At 38.0% G+C, this 27,692-nt stretch overlaps 3 protein-coding genes across 4 annotated transcripts in view; all 3 read left to right on the top strand.

The window, feature by feature from the left end:
- The window catches only part of LOC133268989 (collagen alpha-1(XXVIII) chain-like), a 33,081-nt gene extending 29,991 nt beyond the window's left edge, over positions 1 to 3,090 (top strand). Inside the window, exons 33-36 of the mRNA XM_061452913.1 lie at positions 290 to 525; positions 1,103 to 1,193; positions 1,272 to 1,361; positions 2,764 to 3,090. Coding sequence (XP_061308897.1) covers positions 290 to 525; positions 1,103 to 1,193; positions 1,272 to 1,361; positions 2,764 to 2,969 — 623 coding nt within the window. The 3' untranslated portion in view covers positions 2,970 to 3,090. The remainder of the gene's footprint in view (positions 1 to 289; positions 526 to 1,102; positions 1,194 to 1,271; positions 1,362 to 2,763) is intronic.
- A 2,010-nt stretch (positions 3,091 to 5,100) lies between these two features.
- On the top strand, positions 5,101 to 16,664 carry BBS5 (Bardet-Biedl syndrome 5). Of its 2 annotated transcripts, XM_061452950.1 has the most exons (12): positions 5,101 to 5,308; positions 7,061 to 7,143; positions 7,988 to 8,053; positions 8,942 to 8,991; positions 9,659 to 9,786; positions 10,678 to 10,813; positions 11,811 to 11,906; positions 12,521 to 12,583; positions 13,298 to 13,432; positions 13,622 to 13,705; positions 14,848 to 14,871; positions 14,982 to 16,664. In XM_061452950.1, the coding sequence occupies exons 1-12, from the start codon at positions 5,247 to 5,249 to the stop codon at positions 15,081 to 15,083; spliced, it is 1,029 nt and encodes a 342-aa protein (XP_061308934.1). In that variant the 5' UTR covers positions 5,101 to 5,246; the 3' UTR covers positions 15,084 to 16,664. The 2 variants fall into 2 exon arrangements, with proteins under 2 accessions (XP_061308934.1, XP_061308943.1); XM_061452959.1 differs by lacking the exons at positions 11,811 to 11,906; positions 12,521 to 12,583.
- A 359-nt stretch (positions 16,665 to 17,023) lies between these two features.
- Positions 17,024 to 25,783, top strand: KLHL41 (kelch like family member 41). Its single transcript, XM_061452936.1, has 6 exons — positions 17,024 to 18,987; positions 21,719 to 21,876; positions 21,969 to 22,076; positions 22,564 to 22,749; positions 24,560 to 24,706; positions 25,639 to 25,783. Exons 1-6 carry the CDS (start codon positions 17,878 to 17,880, stop codon positions 25,748 to 25,750), a joined length of 1,821 nt encoding a protein of 606 aa, XP_061308920.1. The 5' UTR covers positions 17,024 to 17,877; the 3' UTR covers positions 25,751 to 25,783.
- Positions 25,784 to 27,692: the final 1,909 nt, after the last annotated feature.

Consider the following 27,692-nt stretch of genomic DNA (forward strand, 5'->3'; position numbering starts at 1 on the left):
TAAGGCAAGCAGTTATTTTCCCACTACCAACTAGTAGTTGTTACTAAGCTCAGATAAATCTCTTTAAGTAAGTTCATTGTATTTTGTACCATATAGAGGACTTACAGGCTGGTCAATTTGTGAAATATAAAAGCCACAGTCCAGAGAACATGGAATAATCTTAGATGCATATAAATAATCCAAAGAAATACTGGATTACATGTGTATTATTTATGCATATAAATAATTCACAAAGTACATTGCATTTCTCAGTATGATGAGGTTTTTACCTTTTTTTTTTTTTTAACAGCTCTGGAATCCAAATTAGTCAACCAGTTTTGTGAAGATGAACATGGTACCTTAATATACAACCGTAATGGAAATGGTGCAAGCCTAAGTGGACAGTCTTTCCATTCAGTATCTTCTTTACAGTACATACTTCAGAACAACAATGTTAATAGACAGTCTCTTTCAGTACAGACACCTGGAGTATCTACAGTAGAAAGTCCTCTGAGTCCTGCTGATCTTCCTCAACCGTTAGCTCCGGTATGAAAACTCAGCTTTAATGAGCAAAAGTTTTATTGATGTTTGTAGATATCCTTCTCTGTTGCCTGATGTAACTTTCCTTCTACTTTTCTACAAGACAGGTATTATAATAGCTTCCTTAACTTGGTATGCTTGGAACTGGTTGTCCCATGTAAGAGTTCTGATGTTGCATACAGGCAGTTGTCTAATGGCTATAATTTATTCCTGATACTGTTACAAGGATTATTACTCCTGTGTTTAATGCAGTAATATTTGTGGCACAGTGTGAAACATAACATTATTAAAATGTAATTACACTGTAATAACTAAGTCTAAGAATAGTAATTAAACTCAACTGCAGTCTATATTTTTAAGTTTATAAATAAAATTCTGTAAAGGTCAATTAAAAATCATATATCCCAGGTTTAGGATTGACAATTCTCCTGGTAAACCAGCCAGGTGAGGTTAAAATCCTGATTCTTAACACTGAAATCAGGGAAGGAAAAACATAAGAAAACCTTTAAATGATGAAGGGCTTGTTTATTTTGAGACATTTCACAATATCTGAAAAGCAAAGAAAATTAAATGCTTATTTCAGACCAAAGTACCTCCTGTAGTAGTGTATGAAGCCTACGAAGAGGAACAAGAGGAGGAGGAACAATCATCCTTGCTGACAGTGGACACTGGAGGTACTTTTATCATCATTCATTTCTTCATTTTTGGCTGGTCAAAAATCAGTGTCTCATTCTGTTTCTTTTTGCCTGCAGCTGCAGTACCATTATTGCCATCTAAACCATCATCATCAGACAAAGTGATGACATCATCCCTTTCAACCGCAGCGCTCATACCAAGAACAGGTTATAGATCATAACTAGTTTTTCATTTTATTGCCTTTTCTCCTGATACTAACTTTTTTTCTAAAGCTTTAAATCAGAGTAATTTTGTTCCACACTCTTAAAACTTCATGAGGCCAATCTGTGGAAGAGAATCCGTATCAGGATTTTATACAGATCTAGTTGCAGTTTTTGTCTTCCGAAATTCCAGATCCCACTGCTCCACTTAGAGTAAAAGCAAGGTCAACCTGAGACAGAACTCATAGATGACATTAAAAAAAAAAAAGACCACAGTGCTAACTAACTGAGGTGGGCCAGTGAGCAGGTAATTTGTCAGCCAAGAAGAGGCAGTCTATGGAGACGGGAAGCTTCATTAAAGACAGAGAAGATAATAATTTCAGAGTTGAACAGGAAGAATAGTTTTCTCATTCACAGGAGAAGAAGGAAAAATGGCGTTTAGTCATTTGAAGGAAATTATAGTAATTAGCTCACTGCTCAAAGGATTATTTTCATATGAAATGTCTAAATGTGTTCATCATTTGGGGGATTCATACCAGTTCCAGTAATAGTCCATTATGATGGGAGCAACAGAAGAGAGCAGTAGAAACATATTCCCATTTCTTAGGAACATGGGCATGACTATTATTCTGTCTCTGGCAATAACTTTTATTTTTAAAAAGTGGTGTCAAGATACTAGATTCCAATGCAAAATTGATGTCACAATATTAAATTTGAAGGAAAAGTGTTTTCCGTCTCGTGGAATTATTAAAGTGAGTGAAACTAGATTAGGATCACAGTCCTCTAACGCCTACCTGTAGGAATCATTAGACCAAGAAACTTTACGTTCAAACTTAACTAAGTATCTACATAATTACTACCATTGTGTAAGTAGCACAACCATCAACAACTAGCACAAAATGAAGAATAAACTTTTATATTCTTCTCACTATACTAATGCCTCTTCCTCCACACCACAAAGAGAACTAATGTACTGAAGCAATGTACTGCAGAAGGATGATGGTCATAGTTGTGGTTTGAAAATAGCAGATGCAACAAGCTTACAGCTCTTCAGCTTACATTTCTGGGTTGCTCACAAGACTGGTTGCTTATAATTAGATTTTAAAAATCAGATTTCAAAACTGTAAGATTCATATTGTTTGCTCTTCTTGTATGTGGAGCTATAATACTATTATTTTTGGAGTTACTAGAACCATGCCAGTAAAGAAATGGTTTATTTGACCTACTAAGATGCACTTTTAACTTGCCTCCAATGATAACATCTTTAGAAGCAAAAGTGAATCTCAAACTGCTATATACATTAGCAGAAAAAATAAAATCAAATCAGAGTTTGAAAGTTAAAATCTATGTAATACAATTTGACTCTTACAAACTGATTTTTTTCTATTCCTTTTTTCCTTTATTTCAGACATGGACCTCAGGTGCAAGTTAAGGCTGGATCAAGGGCCATGCCGTGTTTATATCATAAAATGGTACTATGATAAACAAGCCAATGCTTGTGCTCAGTTTTGGTACGGTGGCTGTGGTGGAAATGGAAACCGCTTTGGGAGTGAAGAAGAATGTAGAGAGGCTTGTGTATTTTTTGCTGGAGGTAGGAATTTACCTCTACATTAACAAAGCGCAAGTTAAAGATATTGATTGTTTGGGTTTGTTATCAAGTATCCAGCATGGTATGTAAAAACAAACACACTGATTTAAAGAATATTAACATTCTGAATTCATATGCTCATTGATTAAAAAAAAAGTATACCTGTGCGAGATCACTTAAACTCCTTTTGCATATCATATGATGTAGTCTTTATGGAACAAACAGCAATTTTTCATCAGTATCAGGAGTACAAAATTTCCTTTTTACTTAGATATAGTAAGGCCAGTATAGCATTTGTTGTAGTAATTACCCTTCTTTAGATCTTTAAATACTACCATTGTATAATCACTAACTATACTTCATTTAAAATTATATATATATGGCTTTTGAAAGAATTTTTGGTCATTAAAATGATGTAATTTATTTTCTATTACAGGCATCTGATGTTTGGCATGAATACTGCAATGAAGATTTCACTTTTTTAAAGCACAAGTATTCCCATAAATCCTATTTTAATACTTCAAGCATAAATTACCAATTTCCAAATTATTTGCAAAGTGCTACTCAGAACATACAGCAAATATAAATATAAAACATAAATACAGCAAATGCATCAACTTGTGGCCTGTGTGCTCTCTGGGTCACAAGACGGGGAGGTGGCTCAGCAGCCCACCTTTCCCAATCACATCATAGTTACATTTAGTCCTTTTTTCCTGTAAACTTTCCTCAGTTTCCATTAGCTAGCAAGATACAGGACAAATGCAGTTAAAGCACATCCATTGATTTATATGAGTGATTATAACAATAGCTGGCATCACTAAATTAGGTTAGTTCATGTCTAAAGTGGTCATCAATTCATTTCCCTTCTGAAAGCCAAGTCAAAATTTTAAATGCATTTTAATATTTTCATCTTTCTAAAAAAACTCTTAAATTTCTGTTCAAAGCATTGAAACACATCATAGAGTGTATTCTTTATTGTCTATCACTGACATACTGCTTTTTACCTTTATGTCTGCCTGTATATGATGTATTTCCTTTTACTTGACTTGTATACTTAAAAGCTTTTTTCTAATAAAACATTTCTAGGTTTACTGCCAGGACAGAGAACGGGTAATGGTACTTTTACAGGACTAAAAGCTTCTCTCACAGCTAAATTACACCTACTGTGTAATGTGCTCCTGATTAGGTAACTGGTTTTCTGACATAGCCCTTAACAAGACTGAACTTCTCAGGCACTCCTGCATATGAAACCTGACAATCTCTTTTGGTTGGGTTCGAGGATTTTTTTCCTGAACACATGGGAAGTTCAGCATATCAACAACAAAAGATGGAATGTGGCCTCAAGCCGAAGACCCACTACCCTTCCTACTTGAAGACCCTCAGCAGTGAGCCTGCCTAGATGTGGCAAAACATTGCCTTTCACATGGGCAGAGGGAGAGGAGAAGGGATGGCCAGCACCTGCAATGTTTTTTACTTCATGAAGTTTGCATCAACTTCCAGGTGGGTTTCAATGGGTTCCTCACCAATTCAGAGACCAGCTCCAGGAAACAACCTGCCAAACATCGAGTTTTTTTCCTATGATTCATACTTAATTTTTTTTTAATTGGTAGGCTACTGCCATTAAAATTCAGCTGGATACAATTTTCAAGTTATTTCAAACTAAAAATACATCACATTTAGTAAAAAAAAAAAACACCACCCCCCCAAAAAAAAAACAAACAAAAAACAACAACAAAGCCCACAGACAAAAACCCTCACCAAGAACCAACATAGGACTTAAAGCTGCAATTTACTGAGTGAAGATTTCACAGTTTTCAGGTTTCCTAACTGTACAGGGAATTGGCGTAACAATCCTCCACGGCAATACAGCTGTTGCCTTGTACCAGGCAAAGCTAAGACGAGAGGAAAAGCTGGAACTACTGAACGGGATGTTCCAACGACTCAGAGCATTCCACTCTCCTTCACAGAACGTTCGCAAAGGCCAAGGAGCACTTGGCGCTGCCGGGGCTGTACCTCCACGCCGCCGGGCCGCCCGCAAGCACGACGGCCAGCTCAAGGAACACACCAAACTGCCCAGTGACAGGAACCATCCCCATCTGTCGCCACCTGCGGCCGCTACCTCAGACCAGAGCGGGGCGGGGCGGGGCGAGGGCGGGCAGGAGAGAGGGTTCCCTCCCCGCGTGCAGCACCACAGCCAATCCCGCTCGCTGAGGGAGCGCGAGGCATCACCCCCGTTGCCAGCACGACGCGCGGACTCGGCGGAAAGAGAGCTGTGTCGCTGCGCCCCGCCGCGGTTGGCTGCCATGAGCGCGGTGCTGGACGTGCTGTGGGAGGACAGAGATGTCCGCTTCGACATCTCCCCGCAGTGAGTGCCATTGCACTGCTCTCCCCTTGCAGCGGGGCTTCGGGGCCAGCCCGGCAGCTGTCAGCAGGCCGAGAGCTGTCTCTCCAAGGGCTGAGCGCGACCGCCATTAGTGTTGCGGTGTATGCTGGGATCCTTCCCAGTGCGGCGGCGCGGAGGGGGGAGCTGTCATGTTCTGTGAGGGCGGGAAAGGGGTTGTGTGGCCCTTGGGGCTCAGGCGAGTTGAATGGGGAGGTCTTGCTAAGTGGAGTGTAGTCACCGTTTCCAATCTATAAAGAAAAGGGAAAATAATAAAGGTTGGATACTGGAGGACTGAGGGAAGGGTGTTCTGTTCCTAGCGTTAGCTGGCGTTGAAACAAAAGTCAGTGCCTGAGGGCATGGTTCCAGTCGCTGGTAACAGGGCTCTTTGTCGCTGCCGTGGTGTCGGCAGCCTGAGCGCACGGAAGCGGACAGTGGCTGTGCAGAGCGGCCAGAGCTGAAGGGCTGTCACATCCCTGTGGCAGCTGTGTCCTGGTTTCAGCAGAGAGAGAGTTAATTTTCTTCCTAGTAGCAGGTACAGTGCTGTGGTTTGGTTTTAGTATGAGACACCGTGCTTCCTCGCTCCTGCGGACCTTGACCTCTCATGAGCTGTGAACTTTGTCTGAGACATAAAATTTATGCTCTGGTTTCTGTGGCAAAACCTTGCATAGCTTTTGTAATACGGAGCTACAAATTAGCAGCTGGCTGATGATTTTGGGGATGGAGGCTGAAAGTGTGCTATCACACTTCATCTTGCTCCTACTCATTTGACCATACTGAGAATACTCTTTGACCTCTAGACACGCTGTCTGCAGTATTTTTAGAAACATGAAATTGTGTCTTGGACGTCTAAGCAGTTCTGTCTTTAGTTTCTTGTAGAATCGTCATGTAGACGGAGCTTGCTTCCATATTTAATGCTGATGTTGCTATTCTTGCTACCTCCACTCTAATGTCTTTTGTGCTATTCTAGTGATGTATTATTGAGTCCATACTTTGTGTCTTGATCCTGATCTTCAGTAGTCTTAGAGTCTCTCACAGAATTCCACTCCTGATAATGTATTTTATTTCTGTCATGCCAATACACTGAAGAGATTTGGCCGCTTTACACAATACAAGTAAAATACAGCAAAATTTCACATGTATTTAAGTAGTTAGACCAGTTAAATAAAGCAGAATAAAACAAACCAAATAATAATAATTTAAAAAAACAACAGCACAAACAAAAAGACAAAACCAACCAACCAAAAAACCACACACACAAAAAACAAACCATACCCTTTGTGGATATTTCCTTTGCTGGCAACTATTCTTTCTCATGCCTAACTCCATTCCCTATGACCTAAAAGTACAGCAAGGGGCAACAAACTATCCATCAAAAAAAAGATGTTAATGCAACTTTTTGGATTTTTCCCTCCTATGTTCACATACTTTATACTCCCAATTTTGGGGTATAGTTTGCTTGAGCACACTCGCTACATAATTACTTATTGTTATAATTGGATGATGATGGTATTAATATTCTTCATATGCCAGATGTAGTGATATCAATTTCAGGTATATAATGTTGATTTGTGTGTTTGTGTGCATGTATATATTTTTCATTGTACATAGGATGCACTAAGCAGAAAAAGGAGGAAGAAGAGCAAAGTGGGAAAATAGAAATGGCCTTTTAGAGCATAAATCTAATCTGTTTTTCATTAGGGGTTCTTTTTCTTCCTTTTTTTTTTTTTCTTTTAGACAAATGAAAATGAGACCTGGAGAGATCCTTATAGACTGCTTAGAGTCTGTTGAAGATACCAAAGGAAACAATGGAGACAGAGGTAACTGCATACTCAGGGAAATTGTAAACTTTCTAATATTTAATGTGTATAAGTTCTTAAAAGCCCTGTCTGGTTTCCATTGAACTCAGTAGCAATGTTCTGTTGCAGGTAATAAGTCCTACCTTTTTCACAGATCTGTCTTCCCTTAGAGTATTTTCAAATGGGATCTCTTGTTCAAAGTTACAGGAAGGTAATAATATTGTCTCAGAATTTGTTTAGAATTGAAAGCTTTGTAAGTATAATCCATTTATAAACATCGTGGTGATCTTTTGCTGTAATCCTGTTTAATACTTAGGTTTTTTGTAACCTAGTTCAAACTGAATCAGTAAGGAATATATTTATTTAGTGTGCAAGGTCATGAAGCTGCCAGCGAGCTGAGATGACCCTTCCTGGGGTTGGATGGGTTACTGTAGAGGGTATAGAAGTGAAGAAATTTGCATGTGACATAGAGGGGTGAGGTTATTCATGAAGACAGCTGCGACAGTTAACTCACTGCCTTCCCCTTCTCCTCCCCAGAGCAGTTCTGTACTGGTTGTGTCTTTGCAATTTTACCATAGGCAGGCGGATGTGAAGTCAGTAACTGTTCTTGGTTTGGTTTTGAGGAATGCTTATATATATGAGAGGTTGTTCCATCTGTTCCTTGCTGGATTTTCTCTCTGAGCATTCAAGAGAAAAAAGCATTGTGATTTTTCTGCTGGGGTGTCCTGTGCTTTTGTTTTTTTTCTCCTGTCAAGAGGAAGGACTATTCTGTTGTTTCAAGTCTAGAGGTAATGTACTGCAGAATGGGACATTTAATTGAATTGAAATTCCTCAGATTAAAAATACTTACACTCCTTATTTCCAGGTAGACTGCTTGTGACAAATTTGCGGATTATTTGGCGCTCACTGTCATTGCCCAGAGTCAATCTCTGTAAGTATCATCTCCTGTTAAACAACTGCAAAGTTCTTGTTTCCTTTATAGGGGCATACTGGTCTTTCACAACTGTACTGATTACAGTATAGAATAGTAAGGTATAGTTCTGTTGCTCTGTGAAGTGTGAAATAAACTATTACTAATGAATCTGTTTGTAATCTAGGAACTGTTATTAATATTCAATGTTAGTTTCTCAAAATAGAAGTGGAAGAGTACTTCAGGCATATTTTTCATTTGGCATAAATGGGATTATTTTTTCTCAAAAGAAAGAAAAGTTTGAGATTCTTTACATCTTACTTGTACTTCTTGTTGCCACCTGTCTGCTACTCACATTCAATATTGTCCTACAATTTTTATTCCCCACGAATACCTGCATTTCCAGATTTACTGTTGTAAGCTCTGAACAAGCTTCTAATTTTAACTGTATGAGTAGCTAACAGGGCTAAATTAAATATTAAATTAAATATTTAGTTTAATTTGCCCTTACTTTGTGCCCAAATTATTTTAATTGCTAAGTTCCTAATAGCCAGGCAATACTGAAAATCTGTATTCTGTTCATAACGCAGAGTGGTTGTGCAATGTCCTTCTTTGGAAATATTCAAAACTCAGTTGGACAGTACCCTGAGCAGTACCCTGAGAGTTGGTCCTGATTTGACAAAAGCATTGGACCGTATAACCTGGTACAAAAAGGACAAGGTCCTTTCCAACTTAGATTAGTCTTTGATTTTGTGGTAAGTTCCCAGACCATTAACCACACTGTAATTCTCACAAATAGCATCCAAAGCCGTGCTACAAAATTCAATATTGTACTTGGTTATTTTGACTTATTTTTTCTTGTTCTCAAAACTGTTCTTTTCTTTTTTTTTCCCTTCCCTTAACTTTTAGCTGTTGGTTACAATTGCATTATAAATATAACTACAAGAACTGCCAACTCAGTAAGTTTCAAAAAAAACTTCTTAAAATAATAAAGCTGTAATTCATTGTTTGTACCTATTGCAGTGTATTTCTATAATAATCTGAAAATTTACGTGCAAGAACAGTAATCGAATAATAATGGAAGTTTAGTTTACAAGTTGGGAGTGTACATTTTTATGGGAGTGTGGGTTTAGTCAGCTTCCTAGGGCAGTAAAACTGGTATAATCACAGTGGTGATTTCTTCTCCCCTCTAGATAAGTCAAGCACATGTTGGTTCATTGTGTCTAAATTTAACAAAAGTCTAGATTGGCACTAATTTTGTGCAAGAAAGCTCTTCAATATATAGCCTGAATTTCATACAACTGTGAAGCAAAGAAGGGGAGATTATGCAGGTTCCCCTGGGCAACTACATAGTAACAAACACAAAAATACTGTTTCAGTCATAATACTGCAATTATATAGCAGGCAGGCTTCATAATTCTACTGTTGATGGAATTGCTACTTTCTCAAAAAAAAACCACACCCTAGTTCAGTTGAAGACAGCAGTAGAGCAGTGGTAGAATCAGGATTACATATTCAGATATACTATTTAGACAAAGAATTTATAAAATATGTCAAGATTATTTATGTCAAGTACAGTCAAGCTACTGTATTGTCAAAATGCTAAATTTCATCTCTCCCTTACAGAAATTACGAGGGCAGACAGAAGCTCTGTATATATTGACTAAATGTAACAATACCCGGTTTGAGTTCATATTTACCAATGTTGTCCCCGGGAGTCCCAGACTCTTCACTTCAGTTATTGCTGTGCACAGGTAGCATACTTAAAATAGTATTTGTTCATTTATAAAATTCAATTAATTAAATATGTGGGATTACTACTGCTGATAGACCAAGTATATAACACCATATGTTAATATACAATTATTTATTTAACATTCAGAAAACTTTCCCAACAGAGTAGAACACAATCTCTAGAAGGAAGGGAGAGAATGATCACGTATTCTAGTAGGTAACCGTGCATAATGAAAATTAATGTTGAGTAATACCAGTCATTGATCACAGTTTATACACTTTGTGTGTACAAACTATTGGAACAGATAAAACCACAAAGAGCTAATTTCAGTGTGCATTTTCTACCTGTATTCTCTGTCTATAATAATTTACTGTAATTTTGGACCACTTAATGGTCCCCCCCCCAAAAAAGTTAGATCCTGGTCAAAACTCTAATTGATCACAAAACAGTGGATGTTTCCCACCTGAAGATAAATCATCTGGATGAGTTGGTACATAAAACATTACCATAGGTTTCTGTTTAAGAGCTGAGGAAAACAGGTGTATATATATTGGTTGGTTGTGACTTAAGCAGTGATAAAACAATTCTTCTATAACATGGGACCCAGAAGACTTATTCTTTGCAATGAAGTCTGGGAGATTAGTCTTAAGAAAGAAATAGTATGCACATGAGGAGTACAGGAGATCAAAACAGATGCCAAAAAAAAACTTTTACATTTAAAGATAACTTCACTTAGGAAAAGTAAAATGTAATGTTTTATACTGATGAAGTTTCAATAGTACTCTTCATTTTTGTGCAACATGGTGATAAAAAAGTTGAAAATATACACCATGTCATATTGGTGCTGAAACAAACAGTAAAGATAGTAGAAAATGCTTAAATGGTGACATTTATTTTTTATTTTTTGCAGAGCTTATGAAACTTCAAAAATGTATCGTGATCTGAAGCTGAGAAGTGCGTTGATTCAAAACAAGCAACTGAGATTACTACCACAAGAACAAATATATGATAAAATCAATGGAGTCTGGAATTTGTCAAGTGACCAGGTATAGTAAAAAATGGGACTATGTTGACTATAGCAACATTAAAATGTTTTGTCTTTCAATGTTTTGGTTTTGTAACCTCAGAGGAATTACCCTTAATTCAGTTCATCAGCTGATGTGTGTGGGGAAGCTGATCCCATGTATTTGTTACTCAGTACAACAAAGTCGCTTTTGGCAACATGAAGTCTACATGACATTGCTAATATGCAAGGAACTAGATACCCAGTTCCTGTTAAAAAGATATATTTGTCTTTAAAGCTCAGTATCATCCTGTAGGACAATCATGTTGTTTCCAGAGTGCTCCTCTGAATATCTGTAAATTTACATGCAGCTTTGACTGCAGTGTAAGACTATATTGTCTTTTGATTGCTGGAAATTGAAAACATTGGAATAGGAATCTATGTCTTAAAATATGGAAAAATAAAGACTAATAAGGAAAAAATAGAAAACATTTATATTCTTTTACAGGGCATTAGTTGCAAGTATTTCCCAGAGCCATGAAACAAAATGGGAGCTGTTATTTCTTCCTGTGCAATTTTATTCCAGAATGGAAATAAGATCCATCCTAACAAGCTAAAAAGTTCTGTCCTCTACGTTCCCTTGGCGCACATCTCCACAATTGCCTAAGTTTAACCCACATGCCATTGTACTTACACTATACGCCAATTCCAGATCTGTACAGTTAAGAACACGCTCAGACGCTTCATGTACTCCCATGAGGTCTGCTATGCTGTGATTTGATCCTGCTTAGTTGCAGTAATGGGTGCTACCATCTATTTTCACCACTTGGGCACTGTATCATTTGAAGATTGGCTCTTGTTCCCTTACAATCAACAGAAGCGTTTTTACTGGTTTTGGTACGAAATAATCAGGCTTTTATTGAATTAAATATGAAGCCGTGTCCTGCTCATGTTTGAATGGATAACAGTAATCATTGTATTTGGAACAAAAAAAAGGCTGTATACTTCAGAGCAGTTTTCACATGTCTTTTCTTTAATAGGGAAATTTGGGAACATTTTTTATTACTAATGTGAGAATAGTTTGGCATGCAAATATGAATGACAGCTTTAATGTCAGCATACCGTATCTACAAATCGTAAGTGTCTTAACCATTTTCAAAATGAACTGGCATAAGTTCAAGTATTCAGTTAAAACTCCCAGCTGACCAAAATTAATATTTCATGTCCCACAGTCAGGGATGAATTTATTCTTACTAGCATCAACCAAAGGGTAGGGTTGTTTGTTTAGATTTTTTTTTTGGGGGGGGGGGGGGGGGGGGTGTAGGCGTTTTTGTGTTTGTGGGTTTTTGTTGTTGGGGTATTTTTGTTGTTTCGTTGGGGGTTGGGTTGGGTTGTTTTTTTCCTGTCCAGATTAACTGGGAGCTTTTACTGGCAGGTACAGATGTTGAAAATGGCTTGCATTTCCAATTTTCAAACTATTTAGGGTGATTCCTCATGCCACTTGTGTACACTGGGATTAATGATCTGTGAACCTGATGTTCAGAAATGAACTGTTACTACTCCTGATAAAGACACTCTTCCCTGAGGTTCAGATTTGTAGTGGTAAATGGGAGGGAATGCTGGGAGCCAAGCTTTCAGAACCAGTAATTATAATAAGTAGTGTTTAAAAAAGAAAAGAAAAAGATAAAGCAGATTTTTATCAAGTAATTCCAAAATCTTTAACAAAACATTTTTGCCTCTTTACCATTAGCGTTCAATAAAAATAAGAGACTCAAAGTTTGGCTTGGCGCTTGTGATAGAGAGTTCTCAGCAGGTAAGAACCTTCAGTAGGCTTTTTTTTTCATTGATTACATTTTCATATATAATAATTGCCTAGTTCCAAAATGTTACAGGGCTACTTTTAAGGTATTTAGTATTCCTCCTCTGGGGCCTTTTGAACACAGCTTTTGAAAAGCCCTCTGCACTGCTTAAAATGTCTGTGTGTTTTGGTCGATACGGCTGTTGTGAGTTAGAGTTTCTCTAAGCAAAGCAGCAATAAGTCAGCATGACTGGTTAACTAAAATAACTCATAATAATAGTGTTAAACAGTATTTCCTGTCAGATTATTTTTGGGATCTGATTACTTCTATACTTAATCAAGACCACTATTTTTATTCTTTTTCACTTCTGTATGTGTTTCGCTCTAAGAGACAAAATTACTTTTCTTCAATTTGGCCTTAATCAGAAATGGTTTTAATGGTAGGATTTATTTTTAAAGTTCAACTAACTTTATGTACTGTATCTGAAAGCTTTTTTAATAACAACATCAAGCTCTAACAGACTAAACGTTTTCTGAGTAGCTAGGAATAAATCACTTGGTATCACTTCTGAATTAGTATCACTTCTGAATTTCTCCCACCCGTTTGCTTTTGATTTTCTATGCAAAAAGTTTATTGCCCATTTTTATAATGGAGAAAAAAGTTGTTTAAAGAATAAGCAATACCAGTAAATGTAGGGTTTTTTGTTGTTTTTTTTCTCTGTTATATAGAGTGGAGGATATGTCCTTGGTTTTAAAATAGACCCTGTGGAGAAACTACAGGAAGCAGTGAAAGAAATTAATTCACTTCACAGAGTTTATTCTGCTAACCCTATATTTGGAGTGGATTATGAAATGGAAGAAAAGGTACTCTACTACTTAAATTAGGTACATTATTGTGTTAACAGCAGTAATAAAAATGTATTAAACATATTAGATATGTGTATTTCCCTGCCTGTGACTTGGGGGATTGGAACTAGATGATCTCAAGGTCATTTCCAAACCACACCATTCTATGATTCTATGATTTACTTACTTCAGTGTTTTAATTTGCAGCCTCAACTTCTTGAAGATCTAACTGTGGAGCAGGTTCAAGATGATGTGGAAATAGAAGCTGACGAGCATACAGATGCATTTGTGGTAAGCTGTGGTAAAATACTTCTTGTTTGGTTATTCAACTGTAAAGCTGTAATCCTCTTTTAAAGATAAGCTACAACCAAACTTTCTATATTTAAAACACATCTACACGCCTTTTATTCAAAGTGCTAATCACTGCAGGTATTTATTCTATGTATGGATTTTTTAATTTAAGAACAAACTATTATTCAATATAATTAGTAGTAAGTATTTAAAGTAATAGTTGTGTGTAGTTTCTCAACACATTAAGATCAGGAATAACTTGAAAACTAGCAGTATAATATAATATAAACAAATACATTAAATTAAAACAAGTCTTCCTTCTCTTGGAGCAGATTAATAGATGGTATTATCTATATCCTCAGCATTCATCTGAAATTCAAACTTTTTGATTGAAAGATTTTTAGAAAAGCAGCAATTTTGGGTCACTCCTGACAACCTTTGCGCTCCTAACAATACCAGTTTAGCAAACTGCATTCCTGTTTGTCTCCAGTGTTTGAGGAAAGATTACTTTTAAATGAATGAGATTACTTCATGCCCTTCTTCCGAGGAATTTCCGAATTTACTCTGCAATCTAACACCTGACTACGTCACTGAGACCTGATACCCTGAAGAGTTTGAGACTTAATTTCCACACACAGAATGGGAAAGATTGTAGCTCTTTCCCAGATTCTGTCTGAGAGTAGAAAAATCTGGTTAATTAATCACAGTTACTCTGTGTTTGTTTCTTAGATTGAATATGATGATAACTGACATTTGATACTTAAGTTAGGGTTTGAAATTGAATAGTAGATGCTGCTGCACATGAGGCAAGAAATGCTAGGATGCTGTCAGTCTGTATTCATATTAACATTTTATTCCCTTTATTTTTCAGTGTAACAAACATAATATGGATATTTTACCATTTAAAAATCTTTGTTTATTATGATGGAAACCTCAAAGATTGGTATTTAATGAAAAACAACATAAGCACCAACTCCTGTTAGAACTCTCTATTTCAACATAGAAAAAACCCTGTTCTTACACAGACTGGTTTGTTGAAGACAGCTTAGCAAATACAGTTTTAACCCCAAGGAATTATTAGCAGATTTGGCTTTAGACTTTTTTTCCCAACATTTTGAGTTTTTTTTACCTTTCTTTTGCAGGCTTACTTTGCTGATGAAAACAAGGTAAGAACAGCTTCTTTCATACTATCAAATTCATGTTGTTAAAATGGGATAAGAAAATTAAAAAGTACCTTCTGCTTTATTTTCTCTTATACCTCGTGCATTCCAAAAAGCAACATGATGGGGAGCCTGTTTTTTCAGAAGAACTAGGACTTGCAATAGAGAAGCTAAAGGATGGATTCACACTCCAGGGACTCTGGGAAGTAATACCCTGATTCAGATTGTCACATATTTGTTTCTTAAGCAAGGAAAGACTCTCAGTTCTTACTGGGCTTGTGGGATCTGTAGAAGATGATTTAGAAATACCAGAGTAACAGATAAAGAACATGCCAAAGAGTGGGCAAATATTGGATGGTATGCCCTCAGGATATGTCATAAATGAAAGATTATTTAAAACCCTTGTATGTATAAAAGTGTTGTATTTATTACGTTGTGTGAAGAGCTGGAGGACTACCAGTATCTAATGTAAGAAGGGGCAGGGCCCCAGCTGCTGGGGGAGGCCGTGCCCCCTGCAGACACTCACACATTCCACAAACCTCAGAAGTCCCACCCTTCCTCTGGTCCCACATTGTAAGGCCCCAAGAAGTCCCTCCTCTCTGTCAGGCTGTGAGGACCTGGAAGTCCCTTCCCATTTTATTTCCACTGCCATTATGTAAAATGTCATATGCCACATTTTCACTCTGCTTTTGATTGGCTGACTGTGGATTTTGACACGCTCATACCCAGGTGTTTTCAGGCTTGTGACTGACAGGACCAGCCATCCCATCCTGCTTGCCCCAGAAGGTGGTCAGAGCAGGAACTCCCTTCCCCTAACAACACAGGGTCCACTGTGGTGTTTCAGACACCATTTTATGGCAGGTAGCCACCATTTATTTATTTTTATTTTACAACTCCATGACCCATGTGTTTATATACTGCCCTGCAATGGGCTGCCAGGACCAGCTAACACTAGTCATTTTACCTGCAAGTATGTTGGAAAAGAAAGACTCCTCTTCCTCACACATGAAGACCACCGTTAGAGATAGGGCAGTGTGGTTGATAGTTTGATGCTCAATTTAAAGTAGTCACGTATTTATATACAGTGATGTATTTTCCCATAATGATTACATCTAGATCAGAGGTCCATAACTTGTTAAATGTTGTGCAACACAGCAATATTATCATATGCGGAACATTTTGTATCTAGGCATATTGGTTCTGTCACTGCAGCTGTGCTGTCACTGAAAACTTTGATGAAGAGCAATACTGTTCCAAATACTAGTTTTGATGTCTCATAATCTTGTTAAATGTTCAGCACATAAGCACATATCATTCCAGATACTTACTTAATCGTATTCCAGAGATCTTCATACAGTTCTTTCTTTTTGATGTTTTGTTTAGTGTTTGGGTATTTGTTGTTGGGTTTTGTTGTTTTTTTTTCCCTAGAGCTCTTCTTTAAGGAATGATCTTGAAAAAAGTGCACACACAAATAGCTTCTGTGTCTGAGTCATTAGACCTTTCTGATGTTATGTATTAGAGAGAAATGAGTCATTTATTGTTTAAAGGAAGATGCAGCTGTTACGTTTTCTAGTGAGATAAGACCTCTACGCTATTTTCTATAAGTGGAAAAAGTCAAATGAGCCCTCCTCTCAGCTGTTGTTTTAGCAGCTGACTGTTAATAGTAAAGTAACTGTGGTGTGAATGTAATTGTGGTGTTTGTCAAAAGTCTCTCAAGGTATGTATTTTAGTGAAATACTGCCTATGTTGAAAAGCAGTCACTATTTCAATAAACATCGATAATGTTATACCTCGCTGTAGATCTTGCATTCAAACAGTTGCATTTTGATCCTGTTTCTATTACTTTTAATGACCATTTTACCATATGAGTAAAAAGCAATCATGGTATGGGCAAAACACAGCCCTTCACCAAGGTACATTAAACAGCTTAAAATTTCAAATTTATTTCGGTTCTGGATTACAACCTTAAATAAACATCTAAATGTTCCCAGTCTAAATTGTGAAATGTTCAACATTAGCATAATTTTTCTAAATTCACATTCACTTTTCGAACTACTTTTCTGATTGTGGGCTTTTTTAGTTTTAATTCAGATTTCTCTTTTTGGTGTTTTAAATTACACATTTGTTAAATAATGTTAAACTGGTGGATTCCATGTGTTTCATTCTCTATTCTACTGTTCTGATGTACTCGTTTTGGTTTAGTTTAACAGCAGTTAGCACCATTTCTAGTACAGTCAAATTTAAAAGGATTGGTAAGGTCCAGAGTACCTGAAATGAAGAATGATGTTTAGTAAGGGGGTGGAGACTTACTTAAATTATTTTTGAAAGCAGAACTTTACCTGACTAATGCATCTTTTATGTCTGAGTAGTAGGAGTTAGTTTACAAATAAATACAACCAAAAGGATATTAAGAAGAAGCTTGGAATGAATTTCAAAGTCTTATTATCAATATCTGAAGAAATCGCAGATGTGATATGGGTATGTAAAAAAATAATTTTAAAGCGTAGATAATTGATGTGAAGTTCTGGATGCTTTCAGTATCTTTAAGTATTGAGAAACTCTGAAACAAACTGAACAGTACTTGCAGCTGACAACTTGATTAACAATATTTCTGTTTCAGTATATTTGGTAACATGTATATTTACAATCTTGCTCATGGCTGTCTCACTGAGGGTCAGATTCTGCTGTTCTTACTCATCTCAAGTAATTTCTTACATTGCACGTAATCTCATTGATTCAGTGTGGAGCACGGTGACAAAACCTGACCATAGCAACTAAAGCAACAGTTGCTTCTTTCACTCTTTAACAGCTGCGAGAGAAGATCTATTTTTCCAAACCTGCCATCTTAAATTCCGACCTGTAAGAGTATGTACCTATATTTAGCTAGCTAGATTAAATTGCAGAGGCTTCAGGCAGGGCAAAGCACATTGGTCTGCCTTTTTTACAGACAGACCTTTGGGCAGACAACAGCTAAAGCTTTCTGCTCCCTCCCCTTTCCCAAGTGTTTGTGAAATGGATTCCCAAAGGGAACTCACTGAAGAGCTCAGACTTTACCAATCCACCCTTCTTCAGGATGGCCTCAAGGAACTCCTTGAAGAGAAGAAGTTTGTAGATTGCTCTCTAAAAGCTGGTGACAGAAGCCTGCCTTGCCACAGATTGATTCTGTCAGCATGTAGCCCTTATTTTCGTGAGTACTTCTTATCCGAGCAAAATGAAGAGAAAAAGAAGGAGGTGGTTCTAGAGAATGTTGACCCCAACATCCTGGATATGATTGTCAAATACCTTTATTCAGCAAGTATTGATCTTAATGATTCTAATGTGCAAGATATTTTTGCTTTGGCCAGTCGCTTTCAGATCCCTTCTGTGTTCACTGTGTGCGTCTCCTACCTTCAGAAGAGGCTTGCTGTTGGTAACTGTCTGGCCATCCTTCGATTGGGTGTTCTGCTTGATTGCCCAAGGCTTGCATTTTCTGCCCGTGATTTTGTTTCAGATCACTTTGTGCAGATCTGCAAAGAGGAGGACTTCATGCAGCTTGCCCCGCATGAACTTATCTCAGTTATTTCACCTGACAGCTTAAATGTAGAGAAGGAAGAACTGGTATTTGAAGCAGTAATGAAATGGGTCCGAACAGATAAGGAGAACAGAGTAAAGAGCCTGGGGGAAATTTTTGACTGCATACGTTTTCGTCTTATGCCAGAAAAATATTTCAAAGAACATGTTGAGAAGGATGATATAATCAAAAGCAACTCAGACCTCCAGAAAAAAGTAAAGATTATTAAGGATGCTTTTGCTGGAAAACTGCCTGACACAGGCAAAAGTACAGAAAAGTCAACCAAAGGGGAGGTGAACGGTGATGTAGGAGATGAAGATTTACTGCCTGGCTACCTGAATGACCTTCCCAGGCATGGCATGTTTGTCAAAGACCTAATACTTCTGGTTAATGACACTGCTGCAGTAGCTTATGATCCTCTTGAAAACGAATGCTACCTAGCAGCCCTGGCAGAACAGATTCCCAGAAATCATTCCAGTATAGTCACCAAACAAAATCAGGTCTACATTGTTGGAGGACTGTATGTGGAAGAGGAGAACAAGGATCAGCCTTTCCAGTCATACTTCTTCCAGGTATAAGCTTCATAACTGGTGCAAAAACGGGTGCTTATAAGAGTTACTGAAAGGTATTCTGAGTCTATGCAAGTGAGTTGTTTAGTCTCTCTGCACAGTCAATGGAGAGAAGTATCTGTAAAGAGCTATTCCTGTCTCAGAGAGATCAATGAAACCAAGGGACTTGCATGTTCTCTTTCAAGATCAAGCCCCTGGCGAGATCTTGGAAGAGATGAATAAGAGTAGTGTATTATATCTAGGCACTGGTTTTCATTGTTTAAGGCCCAGATTTTTCATGGTATAGATGCCTAAATTTAAGCCTAGTAATACTTCTGTAAAACACCTTTTATGAGTTCGTGTTAATTTCCATGAAACCAGAGTGTTTTGCTGCTTTAGACATAATGTCTTTCTTTTTTCTGAATCTGAACTATTTTTGTGACAGCAGTAATGTGTGTATTTTAAATGCCACTTCTGTTGATAAAATTCCAGAAGTCTTTTTGTCGCATCAATATTGGAAACAGGAGGGCATTCTAAAAATACAGAATTTAGCTGTAGAAGGTTGTTTTCTTGGCAAACTGTCAACGGCAGTAAACTAAATACCATCTTTCAAATGAAAGCATAATTTTATATCTTTGTAAATCTGTAGAAGACCGATTAATACAAACTGTAACTTGCACAACATGTTTCAGAAAAATGAGCAAAACTCCAATCTGGCATGCTTACACCATAACCTGTTGTGGTTTGAGCTACCTGCCTACATGCTTGGGGGAATATTTAAACTATCTGCTAATGAATTATGCAATATGCTGCTGGCCACATCCCATCCTTAGGCCTAAGAGAATGAAAGTAGGTGCTTATTCAAATATGAAATAAAGCAGAGTGATAAGCAGTGATGGAATTTTAAAGCCTTCAGATATTAAAAAAATCCAAATATTAAGTGTTCATACGAGTATGGCTTACTACAATTTCATACACAGTGAAAGTGCTGGTTTCAGGCATTTGTTATACCTATGAGAGGGAATTCTTAGTTTGCTGGAGAGGGATTAGCACTGTTTCATTTCCATGTAGGTGTGAAACACTGACCACTGAAGTGCAAACTTTGTTACAGAAATATTATTCTAATAAAAATACTGTGTTGATGTCGTAATGTAATATGATGTCATAATATAATCCAGAAACAAACAGTCCATGTCTCAGGCCACTAGAAAGGGGCCTCTGAAAAACTTAACCTGAAGATTGATATTAAAAATTGATAAAGTTTTCAGAATTCTACTTTATGTGTCTATGTACGTTTCCTGAAATCCTGATCTCTTGCTTGTCGTCTTAAAGTTTCCTTGCTGCTGCTACTGCCTATAGTTAAAACACTTCTCTGCAATACCGATGTAGCTGTTTTTCCCTCTAAAATGGTAATGTGGTGCCAAACCAATTTGCATTCAGTGATCTCCCTTGCTCCACCAGTGGAGCACTTGTTACCATTTTATTTGGTAGCAACCTAGGAGCAAACAAGGCTGCCACTGCCTCAAAAATGCATGACTAGTTTATGCCAGTATCAGTAGATACGTCATCTTCAAGAGTGATTAACTAGCGTGCTGTGATCTGTGATGGGTACATCTTCTTCTCATTAAACCACCCAGATACAGGTGCTGGGCTAATCCCATGAACTAAATTTCACTGTTGCAATAAAGCAATAGGGGTGTCCAACAGGGGTGGTCTATCAAATCTGGGAGATGCATTTTAGCATGGAGACCTTGACTGTGAAACATACATCTGGAAAAGGTTGTCACAGAGCTAAACCCAGGCCTGACTGCTTTGACTGAACTTTCTCTTGCTTTCTATCAAATGCCTCTACATTTGTGCAAACTCGCATTTTACTTTCCCTTCCTGCACATCATGAAGCAAATCTGTACACAGTAGAAGAGAGAAGATAGATACTCTTTTCAATGTTAGAAAGCATTCAAGTTCAATTGCAAGTTCTCAGATCAAAACAAAAATTGAGCACCACAGTTCTAGAAAAACACTGTTTTGTTTCGTTTGTTTGCTTTCTTCTGTCCTCCTTCTGCTGCTTCTCCTTAGGTGTTTTCAGCATACTGAATATGAATCAAAACAGCCGTGGGAGTACTTCAATAGGGATGACATCAATGTTATTGCCAAGGGAGCTGCACTGCCTGCCTTTTTTGCTTAGGAATGATGACTTTATGCATTGCACCTTCAGTGATCTCAGGAGCTTTTGAGGGTATTTGTGATGAAACACCATGTCTTTTGCTGTAGGGGTTGCAGAATAAACATCTGTGACATTTGCTGATGATTAAGAATGGTGTGAGGATGTCTGGCATCTCTCATTGCAGCAATGAGCACAACCAGCTAAATGCGTAGTTGTGGAATAGCAGGAGTGCCTGCTTTCTTCAGACAGGAAGAAGAACAATTTGTTCTTTCCAACATGTGATAGGGAACTTAGAATGAAGGATCTTAAAACAAGGAAGAAGTTTAATAACGGGGCAGAGAAACTGTGAGGGTGAACAGATGCAAAGAGAGCTGTGTGGCATTGACTCTGCTGTCTCTCAGCACCATGAAGCAGAGTTGGGGAGAAGTCATCATCACTAGCTGCACTGAGGGAGGGATAGATTGCTCAAGCAAGCAGATGAGCTGTTCGGAGGCACTGATTGCAGTTAGATTAATTTTGTGGAACAGTGTTCATTGTGTGAATTTTTACTATTTGCCTTTCCTAACACTTCCTGTTCTGATGCTCTTTCAGCTGGATAGCATCGCTGGTGAGTGGCTTGCCCTTCCTCCACTGCCGTCAGCCAGGTGTCTCTTTGGGCTGGGAGAGTCCGACAGCAAGATCTATGTAATTGCAGGCAAGGATCTTCGCACAGAGGAGTCTCTAGATTCAGGATTGTGCTATGATCCTGTGTATGTTGACAATTTAATTCTGCCCACTGAGGACGTGTAACTAGCCCATTGTTAGTTGAAAGATCCTAACGGTGATACTCTTCTTGTTCCAGCGCGATGAAATGGGGTGAGATCAAAAAACTACCCATCAAAGTATATGGCCATGCTACTATCTCAAACAATGGACTGATATATTGTCTTGGTGGAAAAACTGATGATAAGTGAGTCTCTAAGTCTTTTCATGATGATTTATAATGTTATTTGGTTGGTCTTTATAGATTATATGTTCTCACCCTCAGAAGTTAGGGTTGCTCTTTTTTACATCTCTGGATTAATGTTGCTAACATTTTGGCAGAGGGGAACACATTATGGCACCTACGATATCTTTTTCATTACAAGGAAAAATTGCATATAACTTGTAATCCCAACTAGTTATTGTAATAACCCTACTTATTCCAAGGCAAATTTTACTTACATTGCAGACACATTAGTAATACATAGCTATGAGGACCCTCATTGAAAGTATTAGTTCTATGGATGTGATTAGTGCTTTGTAGACATGCAAATATTCCCAGATTAGATACAAAAAAGGATCTCATGGAGGGGAGAGAGGTGTGATACTAAACTCACACAATCCACTTCAACTAGGTCTCGCTTGGAACAAGCCAAAAGTTCCTTAGAATGAATAAAGGTTTTTTTCTTCCCCAGGAAATGTACTAATAGACTGTTCGTATACAATCCCAAGAAAGGAGACTGGAGAGACCTGGCTCCAATGAAAGTGGCTCGCTCAATGTTTGGAACGGCTATCCATAAGGGCAAGATTGTCATTGCAGGTGGTGTCACTGAAGAAGGCCTTACTGCATCTGTTGAAGCTTTTGATCTGACCACCAATAAGTGAGTACAACATTCAAGCTATTTTAAGGCAAGGGTTTTGCCATCTAGGTAAAATCACTTTTAGGAGCCCTGAGCTGAGTCACAAAGGTGTTCAAGTGCCTATACTCCCACTGAGACACTTGGTCTACATTCACATCTACAGCAATAGCAACAGCAGCAGCAGTTTAAAGAACCAGTATCTCTGGCCATTTTTCCTGCCCCCATGTGCATGTTCTATGCTAGTATAGCTATATTGCAAACATGATCAAAGAGCTCAAGTAGCAAAAATAACCCACCCTCTAATCTTGGTTTTTTTTAAGTCTGATTACTTTCCCAGTCTCGTTGACCACACAGCCATATTATGCCATCTGTGCTGGCATAACAGGGGAAAAGTGGGAGAGATGGGCAGGGGCCGCAGTATCTAGTTGAAGCAGCACTGACACTAAACATGAACCCCCAGCAAGAGAAATCAGGTCCCTGAGCAGGACTAGCTGAATGTCCTTCAGGTATGTGGCCTCATGATGTCTTGCTGTTCATGTACCTTGTCGCAGCAAATACTGTTTACTACTAGTTACTGACTGGCAGCTAATTCTGCTTATTTATTTAATATGAAAACTCCAGGAAGACTTCCAATTTTAAGTGCATGCTATGAATTGCTGTAAAGAAAAAGTAATGACAAAGAGTAAGTCCCACCTGAAATTAGCTCACTTATTTGGTTCAGAAACTTTCCAGTGCTCTTCCTTACAACACAGATGATCTTTTGCAGTCAGCATCCCTCAAATGTTTATGATTTTCCAGGAGTTTATACCCTCTGTATCTGTCTTTCTACTCTTAATTTTCATTTTGGTTATTTTTGCTACTTTTCCTTCCTATCATCTGACTTACGAACTTTCATTTAAAATAATACCCATAAAGCTTTATTATGATAGCTCAGACTTGTAAGTGGTCCTGGATGCTCTTTTATCAACAAGCACTTCTACTGTACATAAACACGTGGCTGGGCTGTCTTCACTGACAGATGGCATTGCAGCCATCAACCTCACAACAAAAGCTTTAACTTAACTGTATGCTATCCCAAAGAGACTTGCTTATAGAGTTTACCAATACAAAATGTGAATTATGCAAGAAGTAATTCTGAGGGAACTTTGGACTTTACAGCTCCTATAGAAGCAAAGGAAAGTACAGGTCACTTTGTTACCATGATGTTGGGCAGTCTTCTCCTCCACTGTTCAGAAATACCTTCTGCTTGAGGATGCTGACTGCAGGCTCTTGCCTTGGTTTACTCTGGTTTGTTACAATCAAGTCACACAAGTGAGAGAAACCAATTAGCCTATTAGTTTTGATTTTGCCATTATTCAGCAGTGGGATGTCTGTATGGTTTATATGTTCCTAGGTGTGAATTGGCAGAAAACTTGGAAGGATGCTAATAAGCTCCAGTGACTTTTTTTAAACTCAAATGATTATATCAATGCTACTTGACATGGATATGCATTTTGGAAACTGTAGACAAAAAATGAAAGTAGCTGGGGAACAAAACATCTGTATAACGCATATTGCTGATGATGGGCCCAAGAAACCTGCAAGAAGTGGACATCTGGTAAGAGATGTCATCACAATGCAGTTCCATCACTTAAGACTTGTGGGTAGTCCCTGTGGGGATGGAGATACTGAAACTGCTGCTAAATGCCAGATCTGTTTCCTTTTACTAAACCATTCACTCAAAGATGTCCTTGGTATCTGGATTTTTGTCACCCAGAGGTGTATTTTAATTAATTCTCTGTAGAATATTTGTCATGTCTTAGCTAACTTAGGTTTTTCTTTTCATCTTTAGGTGGGAGATAATGCCTGAATTTCCCCAGGAGAGAAGTTCCATCAGTTTAGTCACCTTAAGTGGAGCTTTGTATGCTATTGGAGGCTTTGCAATGATTCAGCTTGAATCTAAAGAATTTGCACCCAATGAAGTCACTGATATATGGAAGTAAGTTTCACTTTAATCACATTTTCCTGATGGAAAGCTAGATCTAAAATAGAGGTTTTCTGTTTAACTCTGGAAACGAACCATAGCACAGGTTGCAAAGCACTTCTTGAGTTTGTCAGAAACTAAGAGATAAACATGAGATTTGGATCTAATAACTACTTCTGCCTACTGCTAATTTAAACAGTCTGAGTCATGATCTTCAGATGCTCTACTCTTTTCAAAAGAGTAAATTGCCAGTCTTTCTTGGCAGGCTTAGCCTTGTAAGTGTACCATAAAAAAAACATTCTCTGTTTCATGATATGCAGAAAAGCCTCTATACACAGGGGTTTGTACATGGTCATGTCTCAATAGTCAAATGATTAATTGTTCCAAGAGAATCAGAAATGCCTATCTTGTAGATCATTTTTTTAAATCTAAATCTCAGTGGCAGTGATGAAACATCACACTTTGGCTGTGACTCTTCAGTTGCTAACTTAGATTCAGAAGTTTAACTGGCAGAAGGATAGAAAGGATTCCCAGAAAAAACATCTTTGTATGTAAGAATCTGAAGGAATTCAGAAGGGATACATAAGACAAGGCAGAAGCTTTTGTAGGAGTAATTAAAGAAGCGTGGCAGGCCAGCAACAAGCTTTACGGACCAGGAAAAGGACAACTTGCATTTCCTCTAGTTCTAGAGGTCAAAAGCAGGTTTTTGTGCCATCTTTCAGCAGACGGTTGCTATAAGCTTTTGCAACATGTGGACTGTCCTCCATTTCCTGTATTTCTTGGGTGACATGGTCTAGTGTGAGGTGTCCAGACCCATGGCAGAGGGGTTGGAACTAGATGATCTTAAGGTCCTTTGCAACTCAAACTATTCTGTGATTCTATGTGTGATGAAGTATCAACCCCAAATTTTTAGAAGTTATGTTCTGACCTTGTTATGTTAAACCTAGGTATGATGATGAAAAGAAGGAATGGATTGGCATACTGAAAGAGATCCGATATGCTACTGGAGCCTCCTGCCTGGCCACTCGCTTAAACCTCTTCAAGTTATCAAAACTATAAACAAAATGCTGGAATACAGGATATGGCGAGGGAGTTTCAGTAAGCTCTTCTGGTTTTGTTGCATGGAAATGTCCCCAGATTGTACAGAGGTTTGTAGCAGCACACTAGTTATACTATTGACTGTTAAACAGGTCATCTGTCTGTCCAAGTCTTACTAGCTAACCGATTTTTTGCAGGGTTTTAAGTCCTGAAGAATTCTGATTAATGTTTATTAGAATAAGTGAAGATTTCAGAGAGAACTCCATTTTTCACTCTATGGAATTGCCAGTAAAACTAGTTAAGACTTCCTTATGCTCAGACAATCCAGGATATATCCTCCAAACAATGCCCATGAATTAACTGTTAAGTTAAATATAACTAGTAGGTAGCTCATACTATTCTTATTGGCTGTTTGTACAGCCTGATTTTCCCCCTCAGCAACATATGTAAATCCTGCATTCTTCAGCCATATCTTGAAAATATTTTCATTAGAGCCTTCTAAAAATAATTTAGCCTGGAATTGAAGTTGCATGTTGAAAAGTGGGCTAATACTGCGTGGCCTAAGAAATGCCATTCTCAGCCAAAGATAGCAGTGTAGCCAGACAAGAGGAAAGAGAGCAGAGGTCACAAGATTAGTAGCTCTACTGTCTCATCTACTGTTTAAGCTTCTGGTAACAAGTTTTTTTCCACTTTTTTATGCTTTTATATTTATTTCCAAAGCAAATATTTTATGGAAGTTTTTCTCAGAGATCTGAGGCCATTAACAAGAACTCATGAAAAAGTCCTAGATCATCAGCAAATACGGCAGAGAGGACTTTTTCATCTAATAAAGAGTTGATGCATTTTGATGTTGAAAATTTTAACAATTAAACTTTGTTTTTAAAACTATAAAACTATCACTTGGTGGTGTCTCTTTTAGTGATCAGCTCATCATCACTGTCATAGTGGCAGGACACAGATTGCTTACTACAGCCTTTGCCCAAAACAGCACTTAGTTTCCTTGAAGTAGATTATACCCACCATTTCTATAGAGGATCTCTTTGAAGGATTTCACTCTTGGATAAAGTGGGTGTCATCAATCTAAAGGATGTCATAAATCTAAATCTTATTACAACTGATGTAGCAAGAAAACTGGAAAAGCAGCCCACCACACCTGACCAAGTAGCAATTCCAATTACCAAATGACCCCTTGCATTGCCTTTCTAGGAGACAGAGGTTAATGGGGCAAAGATGCAGCCATCATAGCTCCTTTCAGTATGTTACTGTGGACTGGTACTTGATCTGTGTGTGGGACATATGTCTTTTCATCCTCTTTAATACCCAGACCTTCAGCTGATCTTGGCATCTTTTCATTGGCTCCAGTTAAATCACTGGCTTACACCAGCACATCTGCTCTAACACTTGCTGATTTAATTGAGAAAGAATGAATGCAAAGGATCAAAAGCTGGACATTTTACTGAAATGCTCTTACATTGTGCTTTTTGTAGAAGCCCTTTCTGAATCCAATCACACGAAGTTTTAATTCTCTTCCCATTGTGAAAGCTCATAACTTTATTCATAAATGACTTGAATTGAAGATTCTGGCTTGGCACAGCATGACTGCCAGATACCTGAAAAGCAGGGTTCAGCTCAAACACATGACCACCCATGACTGATCACTTTAGCTACAACCACTGCCACCTTTCTTAGGCTCTGAAGTTGCTACTTGAAGGCCATCTGTACAAAAGCCAGGTCATGCAAGAGACCTCTGACTTGCAGCCCACCATCTGAGATCCTAGCTGGTATGTATGATTACTCCTTTTTTTACAAAACATAATGTGCATAGAGTCTTTCTCTGTGTTATGCCTTCAATGATGTTTTCTCAAAGCACTTGTCTTCTATGTTTTGGAGCCCTTGTCCTTTTGAGACCATAAGCAGGCAGCCATCTACTACTTCTTTCAGTCATTCCACAAATGTGAGGGCT

This window comes from Pezoporus flaviventris, unplaced genomic scaffold, assembly GCF_033815535.1.
Source record: "Pezoporus flaviventris isolate CSIRO_AGI_PZ_B2104156 unplaced genomic scaffold, CSIRO_AGI_Pfla_v1 ptg000001l, whole genome shotgun sequence".
NCBI lineage: Eukaryota > Metazoa > Chordata > Aves > Psittaciformes > Psittacidae > Pezoporus > Pezoporus flaviventris.